At 41.8% G+C, this 23,795-nt stretch overlaps 1 protein-coding gene and 1 pseudogene across 1 annotated transcript in view; one reads left to right on the top strand and one right to left on the bottom strand.

Moving 5' to 3' along the window:
- The window catches only part of Map4 (microtubule associated protein 4), a 167,873-nt gene that overhangs the window by 99,566 nt on the left and 44,512 nt on the right, over positions 1–23,795 (top strand). Inside the window, 6 exon segments of the mRNA XM_074060345.1 lie at positions 1,207–1,329; positions 16,078–16,191; positions 17,707–17,841; positions 18,493–19,509; positions 20,143–20,253; positions 21,622–23,794. Of these exon segments, the coding sequence (XP_073916446.1) occupies positions 1,207–1,329; positions 16,078–16,191; positions 17,707–17,841; positions 18,493–19,509; positions 20,143–20,253; positions 21,622–23,794 (3,673 nt within the window).
- Positions 1,941–2,349, bottom strand: LOC141418632 (ubiquitin-conjugating enzyme E2 C pseudogene; annotated as a pseudogene).

Below are 23,795 nucleotides of genomic sequence, written 5' to 3'. Positions count from 1 at the left end.
TATACAGGGCATTGACTCACATTGATTTCCTGTGCATGTGTGTTACCTTCTAGGTTAATTCTTTTTGATCTAACCTTTTCTCTAGTTCCTGGTCCCCTTTTCCTATTGGCCTCAGTTGCTTTTAAGGTATCTGCTTTAGTTTCTCTGCGTTAAGGGCAGCAAATGCTAGCTAATTTTTTAGGTGTCTTACCGATCCTCACCCCTCCCTTGTGTGCTCTCGCTTTTATCATGTTCTCAAAGTCCAATCCCATTGTTGCGTTTACCCTTGATCTAATGTCCACATATGAGGGAGAACATACGATTTCTGGTCTTTTGGGCCAGGCTAACCTCACTCAGAATGATGTTCTCCAATTCCATCCATTTACCAGTGAATGATAACATTTCGTTCTTCTTCATGGCTGCATAAAATTCCATTGTGTATAGATACCACATTTTCTTAATCTATTCATCAGTGCTGGGGCATCTTGGCTGTTTCCATAACTTGGCTATTGTGAATAGTGCCACAATAAATATGGGTGTGCAGGTGCCTCTGGGGTAACCTGTGTCACAGTCTTTTGGGTATATCCCCAAGAGTGGTATTGCTGGAGGAAATGGTAGATCGATGTCCAGCTTTTTAAGTAGCCTCCAAATTTTTTTCCAGAGTGGTTGTACTAGTTTACATTCCCACCAACAGTGTATGAGGGTTCCTTTTTCCCCCGAATCCTCGCCAACACCTGTTGTTGTTGGTGTTGCTGATGATGGCTATTCTAACAGGGGTGAGGTGGAATCTTAATGTGGTTTTAATTTGCATTTCCTTTATTGCTAGGGATAGTGAGCATTTTTTCATGTGTTTTTCTGGCCATTTGAATTTCTTCTTTTGAGAAAGTTCTGTTTAGTTCACTTGCCCATTTCTTTATTGGTTCATTAATTTTGACTCCAGCCCTTTTTACTCTGGTTATTTTGGAAATAGGTTCTCACTTTTGTCCAGGCCAGCTTGTACCATGATATCCTCCTAGCCATAGTTGGGATAACAGATGAATGCCACCTTACCTGGTTTAATAACATATTCTTCCATTACTTTACTTCCTTCTGTCATAAAAAAAAAAGTTTTCATAAAAGGCAGTAGCTAGGTGTGATTGTTATATTGTACTAGTTGTAGCACTTTGTAGAAAGTCAACTTTTGTGCAGGAGAAAACAATGGTAATTTGTTTTTGTCTCTGTCTTAAGGGTCTCCAACTGAATTCTTTGAAGAGAAAATAGCCTACCAGGAGTATCAGAATAGCCAGAACTGGCCAGAAGATACAAACTTTTGTTTCCAACCTCAGCAAGTAGTAAATCCTGTCCAGACTGGTAAGTGCAGGCTTGTGTGTGACTGCTAAATGTGAGCTATGATATATACATGAAAAAGATAACAACCACCACTGAGATAAAACATGCTAGCCTACATTTGACTTACAAAGTACAACAAAGGTGGATTTCTTATGAGCATTCACTTGACCCTTGATTTCTATTTGTCCTTTCTTCAGAGGCGCTTAATGACCTGCAGTTTTTTCCTTTTTAAAACCCGTTTTGAATAAATTATCTAAAATCCTAGACATTAAAAACTAAAGGATGAGTAGTATCTTAGAACTGTAATTCCTCCAGAAGGAATTATTAGAGTAATAATAATGCCATTTGTTTGGTACCAACTCTATGCCAGGCACAGTGCTAGAGCCTTTAGATACATATTATCTATGTTTCTAACCTAACTGCCAAACATATATTATTATTTTGTTCTTACAAAAATAGCCAAGACATTATTTGTGTAATTTACATTGCAAGGGTTCAACCAGATACTTAATTTAAAACAGAAACAGCAAAAATAACACCACAGCTCAAGATAAGAATCCTATATAGAAATCAACCAAAAGTCTATCTAAGGAAAAAATAAAGACAACACAGGAGAGGCTGGACAGTCTGGGTCAGGGCTTCTGGCCGGAGACCTGCTTTGAGTAGGTTCCTTGCAGGTATTTGTTAAAAGCTGTGAGGTTTTTCTGAGAGCTCTGCAGCATGTGTGTTGAAAGGACTATTGATACTAGGTTCTCCTAGCAGGCTGTAGATGGAGAGCAGGATGGTCCTGACATTATAGGGCAGAACACTCATCCTTGAGGATATCCAGAAAGATGTTACCCTGGGTGTCCACATTGGGATGGTAGCAGGGCATGAGGAACTTCACTGTGGATGCATTGTCAGGGTAGCCGCTGGGGAACTTTAGGGAGAGCTTATACCTCAGATCTTGATGTACTGTATCAACTGTCCTTACCCTTTGAAAAGGTTGTCTGATTCAGGGAAAGCAGGGATTCCTTTGTCACCAGACATCATGAGGGTCATCAGCCCCTGCTTAGTCTCTTGCTGCAGGCCATGGGTGGCATCCCCACTTGGCTGGCTTCATTATGGACAGCAACATAGTTTTCAGAGGCCATTGGGGTGACTCTGGCAAGGAGACAGGAACTCCTAGGACACGGCTGCAATTGTGGGTTATATTCTTATTCTTGCTTGTCAGAACACTATCCCATGCTCAGTTTCTATGAAGAACTAACAACAGTCTTTCGCCCTTCCCCCTCTCTCCCCTGACATGGACCTGGACATGGTAGGAGGAATGAATTGCAGAAGTGTTTCAAAGGAGTAGCATATTAGTTTGGTTTTGAGAGCTCAAGTTACTTGTTTCTATTTATATATGGCTTCTTTTGGACCCTCTAATTTTTTTTTTTTTTCAAGTGGGAATGGGGTTTGAACTCAGTCAGGGCTTTGCCCTTGCAAAGCAGGTGATCTACCATTTGAGCCCCACCTCCAGTCCAATTTGCTGTGGTTACTTTGAGATGGGGTCTCGTGATCCTGATCTCAGCATCCCAAGTAGCTAGAATTATAGGCATGAGCCAGCTGGGCCATCTAATTTGTAATGTGCTCATAGTTGGTTCCAAATGACCTACCATTTTCCAGTTACTGGCTTTCTTAGTAATTAAGAAAAAAGAAGAGGAGGAAGAAAAGAAAAAAAGAATAAGGTTTATCAAGGTACAGTTCAAGTATCATTCAATAATTCACCCATCTGGATTGTAACAAATTGAGTGGAATTCAGTGTATTTGCAGATATATACAACCATTGCCAGAGTAAATTTTATAATACTTTAATCACCACAAAAGGAATCTCTTTGTCACTGCAGTAGCATCATCTCTGTCCTAAGCAATCAATAGTCTGTTACATAAATTTCTTTATTCTGTACATTTTGTATAAATGGATTCATATAGTATGTGGTCTTTTTGTAACTGGCTTTTTTTTTCACTTAGCATAATGCTTTAAAGGTTCATGTGGTTATGACATATATCAGGACCTGTTTTATTTTTTTGCAGTGCTGTGGGTTGAACTCAGGGTCTCACATTTACAAGCACTCTACCACTTAACCTGCTCCCTATCCCATTTTTTTTCTTTATAGTTCCATTGTATAGCTATGCCATCAGCTGGTGTACATTTGGGTTGTTTTCATTTTTTCAGCTGTTGTGAATAATGCTCTTGTAAACATTTATGTTTAGCAGATATATAAACTGCAATTGCTGATCATAGTTACTCTATGTTTAATTGTTTGAGAAACTTCCTGCCTGTTTTCCAAAGCAATTGCATCGTTTTACGTTCTCACCAGTCATGTGAGGTTTATAAATCTTCCACATTCTCATTTGTACATTTTTTAAAAAAAATTATAGCTCAACATAGTGGGCTTGAAATGGCATCTTGTTATTTTTGTTTGAATTTATATAGTAACCAATGATGTGGAGTATCTTTTCATCTTTTCATGTGCTTATTATTGGCCATTTCTTGGAGAAATATACATTTAGAGTCTTTGACCATTTTTCATTTTGTCTCTTTGTTAATTGTGGTCTTAAGAGGTTTTTGTTTTGTTTTGTTTTAGCAGAGATTCATTTAGTAAAGCAGGGCAAAGCAAGGAGAAATAAGTACCCTCTGACACACAGGTGGGAGCAAGAGGCTCCCTCTAAGAGTTTTTTGTGTTTTGCAAACTAGAACTTTATCAGATTTATGATTTGCAAATACTTTGATGAAGCCCAGTTTATCCATTTTTTATTTTATAGCTTGTGTTGTTGTGGAAATATTGTCCGATGAGAAACCAAGCAACACTCAGAGAAGTAGGAGAACCCAGACTTTATTTTATGCCAGCAGTTCCAGATGAGTTCATACTCAAAATTCTTGGCTTCTAGCAGTGAAATCACAGGATTCTTAAAGGGCAGTCCAGGGGATAAGGTTACAGGGAACTGCTGGTTGCTAATAGGTGGGCTCACACTGGGGTTAGGGACCCCAATTGTTTAGGTAGGAGCAGCAGGGGGGCCTGTTTCTGAAAGTCTGCTTATAGATGAAGACAAAAGGCAGAAATGTGTGGTCGTCTCCACATGTGGCCTTTTATCTTGGCCTGGGACTCATTGTATGGCTTAACTAGCAATTTCTCATGTCCCATAACTTGCTTTGAGGCAATTTTCCTGTTCATGTCCCCCTTTTAATGCTTTTCCTACTTGTGGATAAGCATTGACCCTAGGTTCCTGGGACTCTATCAGTTTCCTCCTGTCCCAAGGGTCTGTATTGAGTCACCAAGAGCTATAACTTTATTGCCTCCATTTGCGAGCTAATGAAGTGAGTTATGGCATTGAGAATGCAAGGGCTGAATACCAGTGCCATAGGAGCATGAAAAGAGGACCAGCTAAGGGGAGTAGCCATGAGGCCCAATTCCAGATGCTGCTTCATCTGTCCCAGGAATTTGCTAATTCCTATCTCCTACATGTGACCCGGTCCTATAATTGTTGAGCCATATCTCTGACTATTCCTGACTGATTCACATAAAAGCAACATTCTTCATTTAGGAAATGACAGAGCCCCCGTTTTTCAGTAGTGAATAAATCCAACCCAGTCTGATCTTGGAGGACCACTGATGCTAGGGAGTCCAGCTGGTGCTGCCTGCATGGTCACTGTGGACTTAGCCGCTTGTTCTATGTCATTTGTTAGATCCGCAGATAATTGATTATAGTAGGAGGCTGAGGAGGCAATTCCTCCTATGCCCGTTTCCATCCCAGCTATTATCCTGAAGGGGGCGGTGTTTATAGCGTTCCCTCCCATGTGAGTGAGGTTTTCTCTCTCGTTCCTTGGTTATTACTGGACTTAACTGGGCTTAACTGGGGACAACTGGAGATTTTAGAAAAGACCCAGGATAGACAAACAGAAAGTTGGGGTCAGGTTTGTTGTACACTCGGCTGGAGATGCACAACCCTCATTGCTTCTCTTCTCTGTGTTGATTCTTTAAGGCCTTTCTCCTTGTGGTTCTTTAAAACCTTGCTTCTAAAGTCTTCTTTAAAACTTTGCTTAAAACCTGGTTCCTTAGGCTCCCACTGTCCCATGTTTGCTCTTAGCTTATCTTTAGCTTAATTGCTCTTAAGTCTTTTGCCCCCAGGCATGCATTGTCCCATCTCTCTTTAGCTCTCTTAAAGCCTTGTGCTCAAACTTGCAAACAGCTGTGCCTACAGCCTGCATATGCCTAACTCTTAAGGTCTTGGTCCTTAGACTTGCACTGTGCACTGTCCCGTGTTCTCTTTGGCTTTTCTTTAGCTTTAGCTTTCCTGAGGCCTATGTATGAAGTTCTTTCTCAGCTTTGCTTTCTGAAGCTTATGTTAAAGTTCTCAGTGCAGACTCTATCAATCCCTCTTTAGCATTTTCTCTTCAACAGTTCTTTTCCCTTCAACAATTTTTCCCTTTTCCCTTTAGCCTTTTCCTTTCAGCAATTTTTCCCTTCAATAATTCTTTTCCCTTCCAAAAGCTTCCCATACCAAAAGGCCCAAAGTGAAAGCTTCTTCCCAATATTCAAAGGCAAAAAGCCCCTCAAAGCAAAAAGCCAAAAGCCAAGCAAAAGGTCCAAAAGCCATAAAGCCCCAAAAGACAAAGGCCCCTCTTCCTCCTTCAGGGGTCTTTTATAGCAGCAAACAGGGTGGAGTTTCAGGGAGGGGAGTGACATTGCAACAGGAGAAACCTGCATTTAGTGGCCAGGTACTGTGCCTATAGGTAAAAGCCATTAACTGCATCTCACCTTGTTCTAGTTCTCATAGGCTTTAATCTGCTCCCAGCATTATCCCTAATCCAATTAGTAAAGGAATGAATTGGATAGTTCTCTTTGACAGTGTGTGGGCCATCAGAGGTATGGGAGGGTCTGATTGTTAGGCACTTTCTTTACCTGAGGAGTGAGGAGTGCTAATATGCAAATGTCCTTCCAGTTACCTGGCAGGCACTGATAAGCAAGAGTCCTGCATACAAAGAAGGTTAAGGGGCTGCTGTACCATGGTCTGTCCACTGTATATCTAATGGCAGTGGCTGTGCAGTTTTGGATTTGGGCACATTGGCTAGCAGCCAGTTCCCCTACTGGATAGTATCCTCTTGAATTGTATATACAATTAGGGGCCCTCTGAGATAGCTGTATATTGCTTACTTTGGGTTTTGTGCTGGTAGCGTTGGGAGTAGCATCATGCATGCTTTGCTTAAGGGGACTCACCAGGGCCACTATTATAGTGGAGGGGACCTGAGGACAGGTAGGGCCAACAATCACCTGTCAGTGATGGGTTCATAAGATAAAGGAGGCAGTGAGTTGCATTTAACAGCTTGTACAGTTGGGGTTCCAAGTTAAGAGTTCCCAGTCCCGGAAGGAAGCCTCAGTGGGGGGTCATGGTAGTGGCAGATCAATGTCTTTTACAGGCTTAGCTTACCGTCTTTCGATGGCTTCTCTGTATCTGTGGCTTTTCCCTTTGTAGACTGATGTCTCGAGCAGGCGACGGTGTAAAGTTGATCATCAGTCAGACGATAAATAAATTAACGTAGGCAGGAACTAAATTGCTCATACACACACTTTATTGCAGGGAGTGACAACCTAACACCTGATAGTGCTTCAGCCCTGCAAGGTGAACTTAGTCCATTGGCAGCTGGTTCCAAACTGGTCCTGGCTAGTTCTCAGTCTGTATACGCCTCCAGGATGCCCAGGGAATCTGACGGGACGTGCAGAAGGTCCAGGTCCACCTCGTCCGGGTCTGCTCTTGACCGATGTGATGTGCATTATCAATTGGGAAGAAGTGGTGATGTCTCCTGGGGAGTGGAGTTTAAGTATTCATAGAGGAGTGGTTTATCGGAGCCAGCTTAGGGTTGGTTCATTTGCGTATTGGCACCAGCTTAAGGTTGGCTGATTTGCATATTGGGCACCACATGGTATGTGTTTACATCATAGGGCTTTCAAGTGCACACAATATTATTGTCATATATGTTTTACAGTGTATTATATTTTTATATAATTTCAATATGCTTAATACAAATCAAACACAATACTCATAACAACTGATATGGGGATGGGGTGGTTGGGGAGGGTGCCCAGACATAATGAACTTTATTTCCTCCCCCTGTCATTTCATTGTTCCATGCCTTTAAGGGGGGGTCCCTGTCTTTCATCCAGCAAACCGTGTGCCCTATAGTGCCTTTGTTCTTGCAGGAACCCGTCAGGCCTGTCAGTTTTCTCTTATAATAAATTGTCCCTCCTCTGGTACATTCAGAAATTGATGTTCTGCATGTGGGTGACAGGTGAAGGCATTTTGTAGGTTTCCTTGGAAGGAGAGAGGTTTTACACAAGCCGAGCAGTCATCCCGGTCTCTAGATGGGACAACCTTAAAATGCAATAGAGTCAGAGGCAAAAACACATCAGAGACCTCATGCCTGAGAGTGGGGTCTGGGTTACAGATAGCACCGAACATCAGTAAGGCTTCCTACTATGAGGAGATAACAGGTGGCCAGCAGTAGTCTTTGGCCTATGTTCCAATCTTGGGGAGCAGTGATGGCCAGTCCTACTGAGAACAGTGTTGCAACAGTGCTAATCAGCAGGATGGGGTAAGGGTGGCAGAAAGGAGAATACATTTATATCCTGCTGTTGGAATTGATAACCCTCCAGTGCCAAAAACAGACACACAAGAGACAGAAAATCTTGATGAGGCAATTTCTCTAGATCAAGAAGGTGCAAGCATGTGCTCACTCCCGCTAAGCAACATGCAAGCACAAAATGGCTGACAGTGACTCCTCCTTATATCCCTGATGCAGTTGTACCTGCCCCTCACCTGGGATTTGTCCAGGTCAAAGGTTAACAGTTTTTCCCCGATTGGCTAAAAGGCTTGGGGGATGGGTTAGGGCATGCAGATTGGCGGGCAATGGAGTTGCACAGGAATCTGGAATAAGAAGCAAGGACCCTTTAAACATGCCAAGTCATTTAAGATGGCAACCTGAGGAATTTTTAAGTAATCTAAGAGGGTAACAAATACTTTGATAGAAAAGATCATTTTTCTTACACTGGTGGGCGAATTCTCAGGCTTCTGCTGTATGTTGACTAACCAGCTTCCGGGAGGTGGCTGGTGTAGGGCTGGAGCTCTCTTGGGTGATGGCGTGCTGTTGTGATGTTCTCTGGAACCTTAATTTGAGGTTCCAGGGTCACAGACAGCCTGCCAATCATTTGGGTCTTCAGGGGCTGCTGCCTTCTTTATCTGGGAGTGATGAATCCAGGGAGTGATACCTGTAACTTACCAGCCGTGGGAGTTGCTAATATTACTAGATAGGGGACCCGTCCAACTGCGTTGGAGTGGTTCCTTTTTCCAATCTTTTACCCATACCATATACCCGGGTTGGTGGGGATGGCCCAGTTACCCATGGGAATTGGGGTCCTTTTGAAGACTTCCCAGGAGATGTGGCATAGGGTTTTTCCTAGGGCCTGGAGATGTTGGGACATGTCTAGATTTCCAATTTGCCTGAGGTCCCCTCTGAGCCTGTTTATTATGGGAGGGGGTCTGCCATAGAGAATCACAAAAGGCAAATAGCCAGAGGGTCTAGGGGTACAGCGTGCCCCACACAGGGCCATTGGTAGCATGTGTCTATCCAGGTGGATTATGTTTCTTGGCAGAGTTTGGCTAGGGTAATTTTGAGGGTCCAATTCATGCGCTCTACTTTCCCTGAACTCTGAGGCCTGTACGCTGTATGGAGCTTCCATTTTATTTTCAAAATTTTAGCCAGGCCTTGGACTATTTCCACCAGGAAGGCAGTCCATTGTCTGATCCAATAGAAAGGGGCAGCCCATTTCTGGGGATAATTTCTCTTAAAAGGGCCTTTACTACGTCTCGTGCCTTTTCTGTGCAACCCACCTAAGTGCAGACAAGGACCAAGAGGTACAGGTATCCTCAACAGGGCTTGACCTCTATGAAGTCCATTCCCAGGTCCTCAAAAGGCATGTTGCCCATTATTTGTATCCCAAGGCTTCGCTTAGGCCCTTGACTTGCATTGTTTTGTGCACATGTAATGCACCTAGCACTTATTTGGGCACACAGGGTGGGGAGCTTGGAAATGAAATAGTATTTGTCCAGCAGTTTTTCCAGGGCCATTTTCCCCAAGTGTGTTAGCTCTTGTTGTTTTACCAGACAGGCTGCTCAGTAATGGGGACAGGCAACTTCTACCAGCCCCGCTTTTCTTTTATTCTTTTTTCATCTTTTGCCCATTGTTCTTCCTCCTTAGTGTAATTTAGGGTGGGAGGCAGCTCCAGAACCAACAAAAGTTTGGTGGTTTGCTCCGGCACTCCAGGGGAGCTTAGCTCTTCTGTCCTCCTTGCTGCCTGGTCAGCTAGGCGGTTCCCTCTACTGACATAGCCTGTGCCCTTTTGGTGGCCTCTGCTGTGAATAATAGCCACCTGAGACAGTTCCCAGTGGCTTCCAGCAGTTGGAGGATTTCTTCTTTGTTCTTAATCCTTTTCCCTCTCCCATCAGCAGTCCTCTTTCCTTATATATTGCTCTGTGCACATGCAGGGTGGCAAAGGCATACTTAGATTCTGAGTAGATGTTCACCTACTTTCCCTTTCCATATTGTTATGCCTGGACCAATGCCCATACCCAAAGTTCAGCTCGCTGTGTAGACCATCCTTGTGGTAGGGCTTCAGTCTGTACGATGTCATTAGCAGTGGTGACTGCAAACCTGGCCTTTTGCTGTCCTCCCTGGACAAAGCTGCTTCTATCCATGAAGAGTTTGAGTGCTAGATCTGAGAGGGGGTGATGTCTGTTAGATCCAGCCTGCTGCAGTACACTTCATCCATTACTTCTTCGCAGTCGTGATCTGGGGGCCTTCCTCTATTGGTAGGAAAGTGGCAGGATTTAAAGTTCGTACAGTTTGAAGTCTGACTCGAGGATTCTCACATAGCAGTCCTTGGTAATGGGCCATTCTGGAACTGGACAACCATTTATGATCCTGCCCATTCATTAGGGCCACAACTGCATGAGGGACCTTAACATTAAGGTCCTGTCCCAGGGTGAGCTTGTTGGCCTCCCTGATTAGGGTTCTGTGGCAGCCAAGGCTCGAAGACATGGAGGCTACCAGGTCCAACCGCTTCAACAGGTAAGCCACTGGCCGCTGCCATGAACCCACCGTTTTGGTGAGGACCCTCAGAGCTGTGTGATTTTTCTCACAGATGGAAGAGATTGAATGGTTGCATTACATCCGGCAGCCCTAGCACAGGGGCACTGGTTAACAGTCTCTTTATCTCCTGGAAGGCCCTTTCTTGCTTTGGTCCCCAGTTTAGAGGGTCCTTTCTGGAGCCTGCTGTGGCCTTGTGAAGTGGTTTGGCCAGGATCGAATATCCAGGTATCCAGATGAGACAGAATCTGTGGTTCGGGTTGCCATCCTGTCTTCTTTCCTGCATCAATCTTGTTAGGTTCCAAAGCTAGTCCTCTGCAGCAGGGGCATTTATTCTTCCAGTGGCCAATCTCCTTGCAATAGACACATTGATCTTGTTGGAGTGGGATCCTTCCATTGGGTCTCCCCTTCCACGGCGGAGCTGACTGCTTGGGGAATGGCTTCCCCATTGCTGCAGCCAATAAGGACACCTTGGCTTTCGTCCTTTTATCGACCTCTCATTTTTCTTCATGGTCCCAGTTCACAAAGACTTTATTTGCCACTTCTAATAGCTGGGTAGCATTCATTCCAGTGAAGCTTTCAAGTTTCTGAAGTTTCTTGTGAATGTCAGCATGTGATTGGGCCACAAATGCTGTATTGACCATCCACTGGTTTCCTGGCAGTTCTGGATCAAAGTGGGTGTACACCCTGAAGGCCTTGCAGAGTCTCATAAAAATCAGTTGGTGATTCCTTTGGCTTCTGGATAACTGCTGCAGTTTTCGACATGTTAGTTGGCTTCTTAGCTCCAGCCCTGAGCCTGTGTAGGAGGGTTACACGACATTGAGTGAGGACTCCTCATCATCCTTCTGTATTGAAGTCCCAGGTAGGCTGAGCATCAGGGGCTGCCTCTCTTGTCCAGGCTTCTGCATCGAGCGTTCCTGCTGTGGCCTGCCCTTGGAGCCAGCCGTGAGCCTCCATCAGGATTCACTATAGCTCTTCTGTGTTGAAAAATGTCAGGTGGATCTGTTGGCAGTCATCCCAGGTAGGTTGATGGGTCTGAAATATGGATTCTAGGAGGTTGATCATGGCCTGGGGCTTTTCTGAATAAGACGGTTTGTGGTTCCTCCAATTTAAGAGGTCAGTTGTTCTGAAAGGCTGGTAATAGAGGATAGAGGTCTGGGCTGAACCGTGCCATCAGCACCAATCTACTGGGGCCCTTGCATCTCGTAGAGCAGCATTTGCAAGGCCCTGGCCTGAGGGGCTGGCACCTGGGACTAGTGCAGGTGGCAGCTCAGGGGCTAAAGTCTCGGACTCCAAGCCAGGGATGGGTGTGGGACATTGCTGGGGCTGGGAGGCTGCTGATGGGATTGAGGGGGACTCACTGAAGGTAATGGACTGTCTGGGAGAGGTGGCACTGGCTGCTCTGATGGTGGCAGTGCACCGAGAATGTATGGCGGGGGCACAGGTGGTTCATCTTTTGGGTCCCCTTGCAGAACAGGCTTGGTCATCTTCTCTTTAGGCTTCATTACCTGGGCCCCTTAAACTCTGCTCCGTCCCTTTTTGTTTGCACAGAATCGGACCCAAGTGGGCATGGTCTGAGCCACCTGAAGCCAGGAGTTAATGTAGGGGAACTGATCGGGGTGTCCAGGGGTTCCAGTTATGACCAGATAAATGGCCCTGACAGTTGGAAAATCTAGGGTACCTTCAGGGGGCCAGCTGACCCCAAAAGTGGGCTACTCCAACTCATACAGCGTGCACAGCCTTCTGGGAGACATTTTGATCCCATAATCTCTCGAGAATCCCTTCTTAAAATGTTTAAGCACAAAACTATAGGATTGTGGGTTTTGAGGCACTTCCACCCCTGGCAGTTAGAGGTGTCCTCTATATCCACCCTATGTATTTGTGGTGTGGTGCAAAGACAAGGGAGGGTGCCCCTTCAAGAGAAGAGACCAATCAGATGTCTGACTGGCTGCATCCTGAAGGAACTTAGGTGCCTCTTAGTATCAATGGCTGGGTCAGCCTTGTGACTCTAGATCAGGTTGCCCTGATGCCACCCTAAGCTGTATGAGGATCACTGTGGAACTGCAAGACAAACCCGCCTGGGACTCCATAGTCTTTCATCCGTGGAGCCACAGACTGGAGCCTAAAGTGAGGATGAATCAGGCCGCTCATTCACATCAGAAGTTACTACAGTTTTACAGTTATTACAGTCAGGGAAGTCCCTGACCTGTGGAATTCCTCTTGGAGATTCCCAGGAGTTGATCCTTCCATCCAGTGGGACAGACCTGACTGAGGGCTGACTTTCCTCCAGGGGCTTACCAAGTCCAGAAGAAATTGCGTCCACTTCTCTTTGGAGTCCAGTCGGGCAAGAGTACTCAGAGGGTTGGAACTCCGGGGCAAAGGAGGACCTGAAATACCATCGGGTGGCATGCAGCCTCGGTGGTCCCGAGTTCCTGTCTACTCCAGTGCAGGTCAGCCTCCAGCCAGTGGCTTAAGGGGCCAAAATGGTTGCAATCTCACTGGGTCCTCCAGAAACGTTGTGGCAATATTGTCCAACGAGAAACCAAGCAACACTCAGAGAAGTAGGAGAACCCAGACTTTATTTTATGCCAGCAGTCCCAGATGAGCTCATATTCAAAATTCTGGGCCTCCAGCAGTTAAATCAGAGGATTCTTAAAGGGCAGTGCAGGGGATCAGGTTACAGGGAACATGCTGATTGCTAATAGGTGGACTCACTCTGGGGTTAGGGACCCTGGTTGTTTAGATGGAAGGGGGGGGGCTGTTTCCGGAAGGTCTGCTTACAAAGTGAGACAAAGAAAGGTGGGAATGAGCCTCAGGGGATCTATAGCAGAAAGTCTGTTTGCAGAAGAAGACAAAGAAAAGGCGGGAATGTGTGGTTATCTTGTCCCTGGACTCATTTTATGGCTTAACTAGCAATTTCTCATGTCCCATAACCTGCTTTGAGGCACTTTTTCTGTTCAGTGTTTTTTCTGTCATATCTATGAATCAGTGGCCAAAACCAAGTTCATGAAGGTATATCTGTTTTGTTTTACAAATGTTACAGTTTTAGCTCTTGCATTTAGACCTTTGATCTATTTTGAGTAGATTTTTGTATATAATAAATATAGGGCTCATACATTGTCTCTCACATGTTCCCTTGCTTGCTCTCTTCTCTTTTTCCCATATTTGAATTCAAGGTTTTGGGCTTTGCTGAACCACTTGAGCCACACTCCTCCAGCCCAGGGGATTCATTCTTTTGCATGTGGATACCCATTGTTCTAGCTCCATTTTTTGAAAAGACTATTCTTTCCCCTTTGAATGATGTTGGCATTCTTACTGAATAATCTGTTAACCATAGACACGTGGTTTTCTCCTCCCAACTTTTAATTATATTCCATTGGTTTTTATGCCTATCCTTATGCTTGTATAGTTCACCCTTTATACCCAATAGGTTTCATATACAAGGAATCAACCATCATGGAACAGAAATCTTCAGGGGGGAAAATTGCTTTGTACTGAACATGTACAGGATTGTTTTCTTGTCATTAGTACCTAAACAATACATTGTAACAGCTGTTTACATAGCATTTACATTGTAAAAGGTATTATAAGCAATGCAGAGATGATTTAAAGTATACAGTTGGATGTGCATAGGTTGTATGCAAATTCAACCCCATTTTATATGAGGGAATAAGCATCCAAGGGTTTTATAGTCTGCATGGAGAGGGATATGGTTCCTGTAACCAATTCCCCCTGTGAATATCAATGGACACCTATATTACATTGTTATGATTACTGTTGCTTTTACTTAGTTTTGCAACTGGGAAATGTGAGTCTCCTTTGTTCTTTTACCAAGTACTCTATTTTGAGTACTTTGTAATTACTTGGGAATTTTAGAAGCAGCTTGTCAGTGTCTACAAAGAAGCCAGCTGGGATTTCTGATAGAAACTGCATTGAATCTGGATCAATTTGAGGAGTATTGCCTGTGCATGAACATGTAATATTTTCCTCATTTATTTATTCTTTATTCTTTCAAAATATTTTGTGATTTCCAGAGTGTAAGCTTTATGTGACCTTTGTTAAATTTATTCCTAACATTTTGTTACTTTTGATTCTGTGAATAGATTTGTATTCTTAACTTCATTTTCAGATTCTTTAAAAATATTTTAAAATTGGCATACATTAATAGTACAAGGAGGATTTCATTGTAATAATTTCATACATTTTCAGATTTTTTCTTTGACTGGAAATTTTTCCTTTATTGTAGGAATTTTCCAATATTTCTACAATGCATGTGGCTTTTGATGATCATCAGGGGAAGCAGAGCCCATCCTGGTGTCCTTTGGAGGGTAGACACCCAAAATCAGGAATGGGAATAGGAAGCCAAGTTGGGGGGTTGTTGCAGTCTCGGATATAAACTGTTGAGAGAAGGGACCAAAGTAAGAGAGGGATTGAGAGAAGGAACCAAGGTAGGAGAGGATTTTTATTATTTTTGTTGTATCTTTCAACCTTGATGAACTCATTAGTTCCAACAGTATTTTAGTGGTTTCCTTAGGATTCTCTGTACAAAAGATCATGTCATCTACAGATACATAGTAGTCCCCCTTTATATACAGTTTCAACTATCTTTAGTCAACTATGGTTTGAAAATGTCAAATGGAAAATTATAGAAATAAGCAATAGATATTAGCTATTTTAGTGGGTTTTTTATTTGTTTTTTGTGGTTGCTAGGCAGGTACTCTACCACTTGAGTCATGCCCCTGGCCCCACTATCTTATACTTTGTTGTTATAATTGTTCTATCTATGATTATTGTTTAATTTCTTACTGTGCCTAATTTCTCTCTTGCCTGAATGCAAGAGAGAGAGTGATCCTTCTCTCTCTGCTTTTTAACTGTCTGGGATTACAGGCAAGCACCATCATGCACGGCCTGTTTTTGTTGTTGTGTTGGTATTTTGAGGCAGAGTCTCACTGTATGGCTCAGACTGGTCTCAAACTTGCAGTCCTCTGGAGTGCTTGATTACAAGCCTGTGCCACTACATCCAGCATAGTATTTGTTTGTTTTGGGGGGACTAGGGTTTGAACTCAGGACTTTCTGCTTGCAAAACAGTGTTTGAGCCACACCTTGAGTTCATTTTGCCGTGGTTATTTTGGAGATGGAGTCTTATGAACCATTTGCCTGGACTGCAAACTATTTGCCTGGGCTGGCCTTGAGCTGAGAATCCTCCCGAGTAGTAGGATTACAGGCGACCAGCTGTTGGTTTGTATTTTAAATATCTTAAAATGAATGTCTATTATGTAAGCATATATCGATATTTTTATTTTCTCTGTTATGTTAGAGTTGAGCATTAGTTTTCCTTTCACTTTTAAACATTAGCTGTCAGATTTAGGTAATAAAACTTAAAATAATGAAGAGTTTTATATTATTAATGCAAAACAAATGAATTAGTGAACTTTTTTTTATTCCCTACCATGTTTAGTCACATATTATTTCAACTTCCTTAACTTACTATTGTATTGACAACACAAATGTAACTAATCAGTTTTTATCCTTGGCTAATAAGAAATGTTAGTCTTTCTAATTGCATTCACTGGGAATGACTTTTTGACTACTTTTTATTCCAGATCCCTTTCAGATACACCACGATGATAGCTTGACAGATTTGCTCTTTCTCTCCGGTGGAAATACAAATGCTTCAACATTCATAGAGCAAAATGATCCCATGGAAGACAGTTATGGTATGGCTTTAGTTAGATTTATTTTTTAGGGAAGGAAAATAATTTTTCTTCTACCAGTATAGATTCATTGTTTGGGGCCCATATAACAACAGACAACTGGTAAAGAGAGAAATTAAGTTTTAATTTGTATATTTTATATATACACAGGAGGCATTCAGGTAAGTAATACTTATTTTTAAAGACATGACTTTAGAATTCTGTCTTATAGCATCTTCAACAAAGAACAATAAACTGTTTTGGAAAGTAGCAACATAGACGAAAAGGACTGTTTAGAGTCTCTAGTGGCAAATTAGAGAATCCAGGGATTGCTGACGTCTTCTTATAGAAACCTTGAGTTCTATAACCCAGGGCCAAATTCTGTGTCCACATTTTACTTACTTATGGCCTGAAGCAAATTACTTCCTTCCTAAACTTTGATTTTTTTTTTTTTAATGTATAAAAATGGAGCCAGGACTAATTCCTACCTTAGAGATGTAGTGATGATTAAATAAAACTATATTAAATACTTAATGGTATTAAGTATTTAATATAGTCTAGTACATAGTAAACATTGAACAGATCTTCATTACCAATAAATAATATCCTTATCTTAACCTGTTGTATCTTTCTGCTTTCTTTGATCAAACAACCTCTGTCCTTAAAACTGACCACCGTTTCTGCTACTGCTTCTCCTTTGAAGCCTTCTGTGATACTCTGGTACTCATAGTTCCTAATGAATTCCGATAGCACTTATTTTCTACTATACTATCCATTATTTGATATGTGTCTTCTCTTCACTCTCTAACCTAATTGTAACAGTTTTGCTGGACATGATGGCACATGCCTACACTCCAGCTCCTTGGGAGACAGATCACTTGAGAGCAGGAGGTTAAGGCTAGCCTGGGCAACATAGTGAGACCATGTGTCCTTTAAAAAATAAGTAAAAGTCATAATGATTTCAATTTCAGAGACAGTCTGATATTAAACTCCTATTGCGTCTGGCATAAGGCAGCATAATAATCCTCTTACATTTCCCTAGTTATTAATAATTTACAAACCCATTTTCATAAAAGCATGTTTTAATCTAATTTTGTAGATGAATTAAGGTTCATGGGAATTTACTACACACTATTATTGCATTGGTTGATATTTTGAATTTAATACTCTGTAGAAAGTAGCCAATAAGTGTTGGTTAATGTCACCACCAGGATAAGGTGATGATATCCTGCCTGTTAGCAAGTACCCCAAACCTGAAGATTGTTAGCAGTATTTCCTGTAAAACTTCAGAGCTTTCTTTTTTTTATTAATCCTTTGGTCTGTGTCTTAGCAACAGACCAAATATGCAGGTTATTTAAAATACCAAATTCCCTTTCTCCAGTGTTGACCAAGTTTTAAAAATATGTTTGTGTTTCGGGGCTGGTGGAATGATTCAAGTGGTAGAGTGCCTGTCTAGCAAGTGTAAGGCTCTGAGTTTAAACCCCAGTACTGTTCTCTCCCCGCCACCACCAATATAATGTGTTTGTGTTTCAATATTAGGTATGTCTTCCTGTGACACATTTGATCCCACAGCTGTTGTACCTCAGGAACGGTCTTTGGAAGTCCCAAACTCTCCACACGCAGAATCCTTTATTTCCCCAGAGGCCATTGCAGAACCTTCACAACTGACAGCAGGTAAATTATTTAAGCCCAGTTTATCAGTTACTAGTTATAGTATCAATAAGCAATATATAATTAGATCATTTTTAGTAGCTTATAGCACATACAGATAAAAATTTCAGATATGACACATTTTTATTCATTTATTTATTTGTTAGTTATATCATAGCTGCAGTAATGAGATTGTAGTTGAAATACAAATGAAATCCCCTTGAATTTAATGCACATTTTGAATTCTGGGATTTTTTTTCTTAAGAATGATCAACTGTTCCACAGATTCCCTTTATAATACTAATTATGTATCTTGGTTTTCCTTAAGCCTGTATTTTCTCTCCTTTGCCTTTTCTCTTCTATCACTTGTCCTTTTAGTAGCATATACTTTATTATTCCAATTGTTAGGAGTATTAAAGAGTAGTCAGCATACATTAATTTGACCTTTTTTTTCTTTTTTTTTTTTTTTTTCTGTGCTAATGCAGTTGGAACTCAGGGCTTCATACTTAACAAGGCAGGCGTCGAATCCTCAACAGTCTTTTTAATTACGTTAATTCGGTCTTATAGTCATAAAACCCAAATATTCTTGTGCCCCAAGAAAGTAAATTTCAAATGCAGAGGTACAAAGTAAAAAATGATGGATTCTAAATTTTTAACTTGCTTTCTTACACCTAGCCAAAGAAGTAGAATTGACATCAGGAGAAGAGCAATCACCAACAAAAGCACTGGAAATAATGATGGAACAGAACACTAATGATATGGTACCTTCAAGACAAACCGAGGTGGCCCCAGCCAAGGATATGGCACCTGCCACAGAAACAGAGATGACGTGGGCTAAAGATAAGGAACAACCCATCGAATCAGATGTGACACTGGCCAAGGACATGATACTGCCCATAGAAACAAAGGTGGCTCCTATTAAGGATGTCATACTGCCTACGGGAACAGGTGTTTCTTTGGCCAAGGATGTGGTACTGCCTACAGAAATAGAGGTAGCCCCAGGCAAGGATGTGGCACAGTTGAAAGAAACAGAGAGAACACCTCCTATACAAATGGATTTAGCCCCACATGAGGACATGGTGCCACCCAAAGAAATAGAAATAGTCCCAGCCTTGGGTATGGAACCACTCTCAGAAATAGAGGTGGCACTTCCGAAGTACACTGCATCATCTGCAAAAATATCCTCAGTTGAGGAGATTGCCTTGTCCTCAGAAACAGAGGTGACCCTGGAGAGAGATACGACACTGCCCCTAGACACCATGGTCTTAACCAAAGATGTATCACTGCCCTCAGAAACAGAGAGGGCCCTGGTCAAGGACATGACACCACCCCCAGAAACAGAAATGGCCCTGGGCAAGGATGTCACTACACCTCCAGAAACAAAGATGGCCCTGGGCAAGAATGTGACCCCTCTTTCAGAAAAAGAAGTAGCTTCAGTCAAGGACATGACTCTGCCTCCAGAAACAGAGGTTGCCCAGGTGAAGGATGCGTCTCTGACCCCTGAAACAGAGGTGACCCTGGCCAACAATACAGTTCCAGCCAAGAATGTTGCACTATCCTCAGAAACAGAGATGGCACCAACTGTAATTAAAGACATGGAAATTGCACAGCTTGAAGAAGGGAAAAGTGAGGATCCCCAGGTGGAATCTCTCCAGCATGAGGGGCAGTCAACTTCTTGTATCATGTCACCAGGTATGGGCTTCTGCTTTCTATCAGCATTTCTGTCTACCAAGGTAAGAGTCTCCAGAAGACATCATGACATGTAAAATACAGTCTCACTGTGCTTTGCAAGTCTATTCATATACCTCCTCTCTTAGTCAGCTTCACGTTCTTTCACCTTCTCATACCTTGTCCATCCTCATTCTCTGATGATCTTCCTGTTTTTTCTTCCAAATAATGAAGCAATAAAATAGAACGTCTACAACCTTCTGTTACCTCATCTACCCAATGACTTGTATCTGTATTTATAGACTCTGCTTTCTCTCCTGTTTCTATGAGTAAAGTGTTCTTACTCCTCAGTAAGGCCAATCTCTCCTCTCATTTTGCATTAAGTTCCATCTCTTTTTTCCTACTCAAGTAAATTGCCACTCACCAATTTAATCCCCTTTCCATTGAATTGTTCCCATCAACTTAGAAACATTTGTTATTTTTCTCATCTGAAAACTGAAACTCTCCTGACTTTTATCTTCCAACTACCTCTCACTTTTCTCTGCCTCTTATTGAAGAATTCTCAAAAACTGTTCCCATCTCCAGTTCCTGGTAAGTAGAAAAATAGCTGAAATAGTGTGTCTCTGAAACTTATGTAATTTTTACTCTTACCTTTAGAACCAGGCCAAAAGTACAACTTGCCAACAGATGAAGATTTTGTCTTAGAGAAATTAGAGCAAAGGAAACCACTCAGCAGTCAGTCTTCTAAACTTTCTTCAGAGGCCTCAGGTAAGCTAGAAACACAAAATGGACTATTGGAAACAATAGTTTACTAGAAGCAATGGGGTGATGATTATAGACACTGTCCCTTGTTGTATGCTGATAATTTATGAAGCTAATTTTCTTTCTTTAGTGGATTCCATTTTGTTTAGACAGAAAATGAATTTGTTACATATTTTTAAATTAGTACTACATTAACTGAGAACCCTAAATTTTGATCTAGTTCAGTTGTTCACTATCCTATGTGGTTTTAGGCATGCTACTTGCCTATATCTCAGTTTTCTAAGCTACTGTAAGCTCAGATGGAACATCTCAATTTTTTGAGAGATGCTATAATTAACCCGAGATACTAAAAAAAGGTGGGATTTAGAGTACATTGGAGGGATAATAATAACAAAACTAGTACTGTTTAAGCATTTTAAAGTTCTTTGAAATCAGTTTATTGAATTAAATTTGACAGGAACTGCTATAGACCTGCTCTTTTTTTTTGGAGACAGTCTCATTCTGTAACTTAGACTGACTTCAAACTTACAATCCTCCTGCTTTCACCTCCTAAGTGATGGGGATTACAGGTGTGTACCATCACACCTGGGTTAAACCTGCTTTTTCTTCTTTTTTTTCCTTCTCCCATTACTAGTGGTACTGGAGTTTAGACCTGCTCTTAATGAGACTCTTTTCGGGGCTTTGTTTCTATATTGTACTATTTCCTGAAACTTTTCCTAGGGTGCTCATTCTAATTGTTGAAATCAGTTAACCACTTAACATTAACTATATTTCTCTGCCTTTTAGAAAGTACATTTTGGAACAGAACATTGAAATCTAACACATTTGTCTTTCAGAATGTGCTTTGATTCTGGAATGATGAAAAAATTTCTTGGGCCAAAATACTAATTCAGTTTTGGTGTTTTTAAGTAGCATAAGTCTGGCCTTCTGGTCTTTTTCCCAGAATCAATCTGGTTAGTTTGACAAGGATTATTATAATAGTTGGATAAACTCTTAGAATTACAAATTTCTGTCCAAAATCACCAAAAAGAGATAAGCCCTCAGAGATTACCATCTTGTTGTAGAATTGGGAATTAATGTGCCTATTGAAAATAATGACAAGCTTAAATAAATCAAATGAGATTTATAGGTATTAAGTGCTTATAGTTTAGAATGTTTAAAATATTTCACTAAATTTATCTGAGGTGATGATGAACTTCAATAAACCCAGTTAAGAGTGAGAAATGTTCTGGAAGAAAGAGTTTTCCTAAACAAATTAGTATATGAATTCATGAGAATAGACTACTTAAATGAGTGACTAAATGAACTTTTTTGTTTTTAGAAACAATAACAGAGTTTATTATTTGGGATTTTAGCCAACTTCATGTATTGCAGGTACCACTTGCACACAAGGCAAACAAGTTTGCAGATCCAGTGACCACAGGTCAGCTCGGTCCAAGCCTGCCAGGGTCCCTCCTGAACTGCTGGGAGGCTCTCCTCCTTGGAAGACTCTTGATCCCAGGCTGGACCCCTGCCCTTTGTCTCAGTTGGGTTGGGTCTCTGGTTCATCTTCCTATGATGAGCCTGGAAACCAAAGGAAAAGTATTCGTGCTAACTTCCTTGAACCCCAGAGAGATCATGGCAGGGAGACCTGGGATATAGAAAGCATGCCAGTAATAATGAAGAAGAAGAAAAAGAAACCAAAGCAAAAGCGATATCCTCAACCCCGGGCTGGCAAACCTTGGGATGAGGACAATGCAGATGAGCCTAAAGGTCATCTCTTTGCAGCTGGCACCCACAAATTAGATGTCCTTCCCAGCCAGCCTATCACTGTGGGCACTGAATTTGGACTTGTATCCAGAGACAACTTGAAAAGCAAATGTGTAGATGATTCCAGAGCAGCCAAACTGGTGGGTGAGAACTTCACCTCAGAGAGTCTCAGCCTTCCTTCAAGTACAGCAGAACCTCCAAAAACTATAATGAATTGTCCATCCAAGGTGAGAGTACAGGAAGAGGGCAAAGGTAAAAAGCCAATGCCCCAGAGCTACGATAAGAAATTGATACAACAAGGTGAATACATATTACAGCATGCATCTTACCTGAATACTCCTGTGGACACAAGCCTTCCCAGTCTGAAAGAACCCCTCATAGAAGATTCTGCACACAAAGTGGAATCTCCTTTGGAAATCATTCCCAAAGAGGGTTGTTCTATCTTGGAACAAAAGGTTAATGGTGGAGATTCAAAGCCCACAGCAGCAAAAGAACTGACTAATTTGATACCTATTTCAACAGTCAGTAATCTATTGGAAAATAACCTAAAGGAAGGGAATGATGAAAGTAAAATGACTAAACTGCAGAATGTCAAGCAGAAAGAATATCCTGAAAATATTAAGGAGGTTAAACAACTGAAGAAGGAAGCATTTCCCAAGCAAAGAGAAGAAATCAACCTATTTGCTTCTGAACAGCTGAAGGGCAAGGTGTTAATGCAAACCCCTGAGCTAGGAAGTGAGCCATTTAAGAGAATGATGGGTGATGGCAAAGTCAGAAAGGGAAGGGGAAGTTCTGGGAAACTGAGAGTGAGTTCTGGGAAGGTAAGAGTGAAATCTGATATGCCCTTTCATCTGGACAGTGAGAAGGATGGAACGACTGTTCTTATGCCAAGTGAGCCGTTCCCTAAAACTGAAATAGTGACTGCTGAGGATAAAAGAAAGGAGCTGGAGTTGGATTCTTTAAAGCAATCAGGGACTATCACTAATCTCACTGAGGTGGTGGTGATGGGGGAGGCTGAAGAGATGATTGACCCTAGGATTGGAAGCACATTTCAGGAATTCATTCCTTTGGAAAATGCATCAAGTTTGTCTCAGACTTCTGCTACGACAGAAAAAGGAGCTATTGTTAAAAATATGGGTGTCAGTAGCCAGAGCAAGGAGGGAAAGTGTCCTTGGATAAATCATGAGTCAACACCCTGGATTTCTGAAAAGCCTAAAAAGAGAGGCAATGAAGGCAAAAACAAAAAGTTAAAAAACAATTATCCCATACAACCTGCTAAAATGGCAGACAAGGAGGAAATCCTCAACCCACCATTTGTAGAGCAGGATGATGGTACTGGTAGTATTTCCCATAAAAACAGGGAATTAGGAGTGATTTTTCCCAAAATGCATGATCTTTTGTTCTCACGTACATCAGATGTACCCACAGTGGAAGTAAATGACAGAAGAAATAAAAATGTTGAGGTTAATTCTGTTGAGCTTGGTGCTCTGAAGGGGGACAAAACAAACACAGTGAAGGATTCTACTGTTACTGAACCAACTGTCAAGGTGACAGATGTGAGCTGCCAAGACCAAATCCAGGGTGCAGAATTTGTTCCCTCTGTATTATCTGAGGAGAACAAGACAGATTTAGCCAAGGGACACACTGCAGGGACTGATAAACCAAATAAAAGGAGTAGTGATGGAAAATGTAAAAAGGCTAAAAATAGTTTTTCCGAGAAGCACATTCTGGAGAATAAGACAGATGCAGCAAAAATACATGTTCCCATGGAAACCACAGGGGACCACAGAATTGAAGGA

Source organism: Castor canadensis, chromosome 17 (assembly GCF_047511655.1).
Source record: "Castor canadensis chromosome 17, mCasCan1.hap1v2, whole genome shotgun sequence".
Classification (NCBI taxonomy): domain Eukaryota; kingdom Metazoa; phylum Chordata; class Mammalia; order Rodentia; family Castoridae; genus Castor; species Castor canadensis.
The sequence above is the reverse complement of the archived record's forward strand: the minus strand, read 5'-3'. Positions and strand labels throughout refer to the sequence as shown.